The 4,086-nt window shown below is 40.4% G+C and overlaps 1 protein-coding gene across 1 annotated transcript; it reads right to left on the minus strand.

The window, feature by feature from the left end:
• Positions 1 to 612, minus strand: LOC133288753 (uncharacterized). Its single transcript, XM_061486563.1, has one exon. The coding sequence runs from the start codon at positions 610 to 612 to the stop codon at positions 1 to 3; it is 612 nt and encodes a 203-aa protein (XP_061342547.1).
• Between the last annotated feature and the right edge of the window lie 3,474 nt (positions 613 to 4,086).

Below are 4,086 nucleotides of genomic sequence, written 5' to 3' on the forward strand. Positions count from 1 at the left end.
TCAAGGTCTAAGTGAGGATAGACACGGCGTAACTCTGAAATGGGCTCCCACGAAGCATCTTCTGGAAGCTGACCATTGCACTAAGCTCATGTGTTGAGGACTGCCACAGATCTGAACAACATGAGAAGAAACAATAGCAATTGGTAACTGCACAGGCTTGTTATCTACAATGTGCAAAGGCAAAGATGAGAAACTCAAGCTGCTATTACCATGGAAAGGCCTCAGAGTCAAAATATGAAATGTGGGATGAATTTTACATCCTTCAGGTAGCTGCAATTGATAAGCTACACTACTGATGACCTTCTGAATTGGATAAGGACCATAGAAATGCTTTGCTAACTTGTTATTGGAACGTCTAGAAGCTGTGATTTGTCTATAAGGTTGCAATTTCACTAGGACCATGTCACCTACTTGAAAAGAGTGATCATTGTGATGCTTATCAGCTTGGTTATGCATCCTATTCTGATCTCGTTCCAAATGAGTCTTGAGAGCAGCTAACAATTCATTTCGATGATTTAAAAGTGAATCCAATGCTTTAAGTTTCACTAATCCACGTGGGTAATGAGGGATCAATGGAGGTGCTCGGCCATAAAGAGCTTGAAACGGTGTCATGTTGATGGAAGAGTGAACTGAAGTATTGTAGTGTAGTTGTGCCCAGCCCAAAAAAGAAACCCAATGATGAATATTATCAGCACAATATGCACGTAAATACTGTTCAAGGTACCTATTTGTGACTTCAGATTGACCATCTGATTAAGGGTGGCAGGAAGAGCTTGCATTTAACTTTGTTCCACTAAGTTAAAACAACTTCTTCCAAAATTAACTCATGAAGATTGGGTCACGATCAGACACCAAGGATCTAGGGAAACCATGGTGTTTAATAACCAAATCCACAGAAAGAGCAGCCACCGTTGTTGCTGTATAAGCTGATGGCAAGGGACCAAAGTGAGCATACTTGGTCATTCGATCAACTACCACTAAGATCGTGGAGAATCCTTGTGAGCATGGCAATCCTGTAATAAAATCTAGAGTAAGGTCCTCAAAAACAGCCTCAGGGATATGTAATGGTTGAATTAAACCGAAAGGTGCTTGAGTTGTTGTTTTGATCTGTTGACAAACAACGCAACTACGAACAAACTCCCACACCTCAGCACGCGTATGTGGCCAATAAAAGGAAGCTGTTATGCGCAATAATGTACGCAGAAATCCAGCATGGCCACCTAATGGGGAGCTGTGAGCTTCAGTCACAATTATCTGCTTCTGTTGTGATTGAGAACTTAATAAGTATCTATCTTTATGGAACATAATTCCATCTTTAATATGAAGATTTGCATCAGTGCATTGACCCTTCAATATCAGCTCATGAATGGCCAGCAACTCCAGGTTGGATGCATTCTCTTCTTTAATCTGAGTAATTTTATCAAAGTGTGGCTCTGAGAAATTCACCATCAAGGATCCAGACATCCACGTGGGCTTCTTAACACTTCTATTGGACCTTCGACTTGTATCAGTGATACCTTGCAATCATGTGCTCACCTTTGATTAGCCTATTCAACTCACATTGAACTCACACCTACCCCATCATTTTCATTCACCAACCGAGGAGACTCCTACCAAGCCTCATCGCCATCATTCCTTACCCTTTTCAACCGAAGCCACTCTTTCTTCCACTTACCATCCTCGGCTGAACACCCTCCTTGACCAACAATATTACCAATCATTTGCAAACAACACCATACCAAACAACACTCAGCCAGAATTCAATGACCCAAGTTTGCACATGCAAACACAATTTCATTTTTATTTTCTCACTTTAATCTTAACTGATGGACCTCCAGCCTGTGAGACGCACACTCTTCAGTATGTCTTTGGAGCGATCATAAACATGGACTCTTCGCCAATGGCTTTGGATCCCTTCTTTGTTTTTGGATTGACGACGATCTTGTTAGGTTTGTGATATTCTCTATTTCCCCCTTACCAACAATGCTCTCTAAGTCCCAGACTCTAACATCGAAGTCGATTTTGAGAATGAGAGAATGAAAATTGTAGAAGAAAGAAAGGGAATGGCCGAAGGCATAGAGAAAAAAAATGCATCGTTTTTACGTTAATACGTTTAAACGCGGCATTTTTTACACTTTCATCAGCTTTACGATTTTGCGCTTAAACGAAAGCGTTTTACTGAAAATAAAACGTAAAAATGACGATTTTACGTTTTAAATCGCGTTTTTAACTACCTTGGTTTATGCTAACCACCCCAAAACTTCGTTCCTGCTAAGGAACGAACAAAAAAACTATTATTGAGAAAGGGAAGAAAGAAGGAACATCAATCGTTCCTGTCCTTGTTTTGGGTTTGAGTGGTCAAAGTGAACCACCCAAAAACTTTGGTCCTGCTAGGAACGAATAAAACCATGCTAAAAAAGATAACAAGGATAATACTGAGTTGCCTCCCAGTCAGCGCTACAGTTATAGTCTCAAGCAAGACTTGGTGCTTTCAGACTACACGGGAATGGAGATGGCCAACTCCTGCCCTATAGTGTTGGGAACTTTAGTATCCCCCGGCAGTGTTCCTGGCTGTTTGTTGCTTACTGATGACACAATTTGCCTAAGCTGGGTTTAAATATTTCTAACAACGACATCATTCCTTGTCATATATTCTTTCATAATACCGTCTAAGGCATTGATGCATTGTTCATCTCTGGAAAATGGAGCATTGAATTGTCTCTGCTTGTTTTGATCATAGGCTCCATTGTTCCTTGTATTGTTCTGCTACTGCTTATTGTTGTTAAATCTTTGGTTGTTGGGTGGTCTCCAGTTTTGATCTCTCTGCCCTGAATTATCGTAACCTGGATTGTTGTTCCTTCCCACATAATTGTTATTGTCCCTCGAGTAATTGAGATTCTTGCCACTATAATTGTCTGCATAGCACACTGGCAATCATTTGAATCGTGGTTGGGCAAGGTTTATTTTCAGGAGCGGTGAGTTGAGAGACATTGGCCTCGGGCTTCCTCTGGTCAGCTTTCAGGTTTTTGACTTCATTCATTGCAAGTTGCGCTTCCATGGCTGTCTGTTTATCTCACTCCAACATTCCTAGCTTCTTGGTGGGAACGACTCTCTCGATTGGCCATTGAAGGCATCTTTCAGTCACATTTTCAATGATGTTATAACGAGATTCAGACGTTCCTTCAAAGAAATTTCCTTCTGCAGCAAAATCCAAATGAGATTCAAATATATGGTCGATACCTTTGTAAAAAGTTTGGAGAACTCCCCAACTTTCTACTTCGTGATTAGGACATTTCTTTATAGTGTCCTTATATTGTTCCCATGCCTCGTAGAGATTTTCTCCATAGAACATGTAGAAGTTGGACAACTCTATCCTTACTTCTGCCATGCGAGACATGAGAAAAAATCTCTCTATGAATTTGTTAGAGAGTTCCGTGTATGGAACTGGGTAGAAGGGATTTTAGCCAGATTTTGGCTTTTGACCCCAGAGAGTGGGGAAACAACCTCATTATGATGTTATCGCCCGTAACACCATCTGCTCTAAAAATCATTGAGGTGAGCATATGGATCTTCATAAGGAAGTCCATTAAAACTCCAACCTCCCTAGTCATGTTAAACATGATAAGTTTAAGCTCAAAGTTTGAGGTTGTAACTGGAGGAAAAATAACTCCTTTTTTTGGTCTGTTCCAAGATAGAGTAGCCAGAGCTCTAAATGTAGGCTCAGGGGGTGGTGGTGGTGTTCCTTCAGTTTTAGTCCCGTTTCCATTGTTATCAATGTGGTCAGCCATCTCTCTTTCTGTTTCAATTTGCCTGAGGATTCTTCTTCTTTTGTGGAGAGTACGTTTAGGTTCCGGTTCAAAGAAATTAGTGTTAAAGAAAGGTCTTTTAGAGTCAGAGGAATAATTGGATGAATCATGAGATTCACTTATAAACCATTATACAGTAAAAATAATTCAGCAGTGTAAAGAATAAATGCTTGGTGGGTTTACTAAGGAGAAGATTTCAAGCAACTTTGGTGAGGAACAAAGTGATTTCATCCACTCTAGCAAAAATTAGGTTATCAAGCTCACTTGAAATTGAGGTGAC

Source organism: Gastrolobium bilobum, unplaced genomic scaffold (assembly GCF_033153095.1).
Source record: "Gastrolobium bilobum isolate Gb01-03AN ecotype WA unplaced genomic scaffold, APGP_CSIRO_Gbil_v1 utg60768, whole genome shotgun sequence".
Taxonomy (NCBI): domain Eukaryota; kingdom Viridiplantae; phylum Streptophyta; class Magnoliopsida; order Fabales; family Fabaceae; genus Gastrolobium; species Gastrolobium bilobum.

Coding starts and splice junctions, on each gene's coding strand:
- LOC133288753 (XM_061486563.1), bottom strand. CDS start 612: ATGACACCGTTTCAAGCTCTTTATGGCCGAGCACCTCCATTGATCCCT.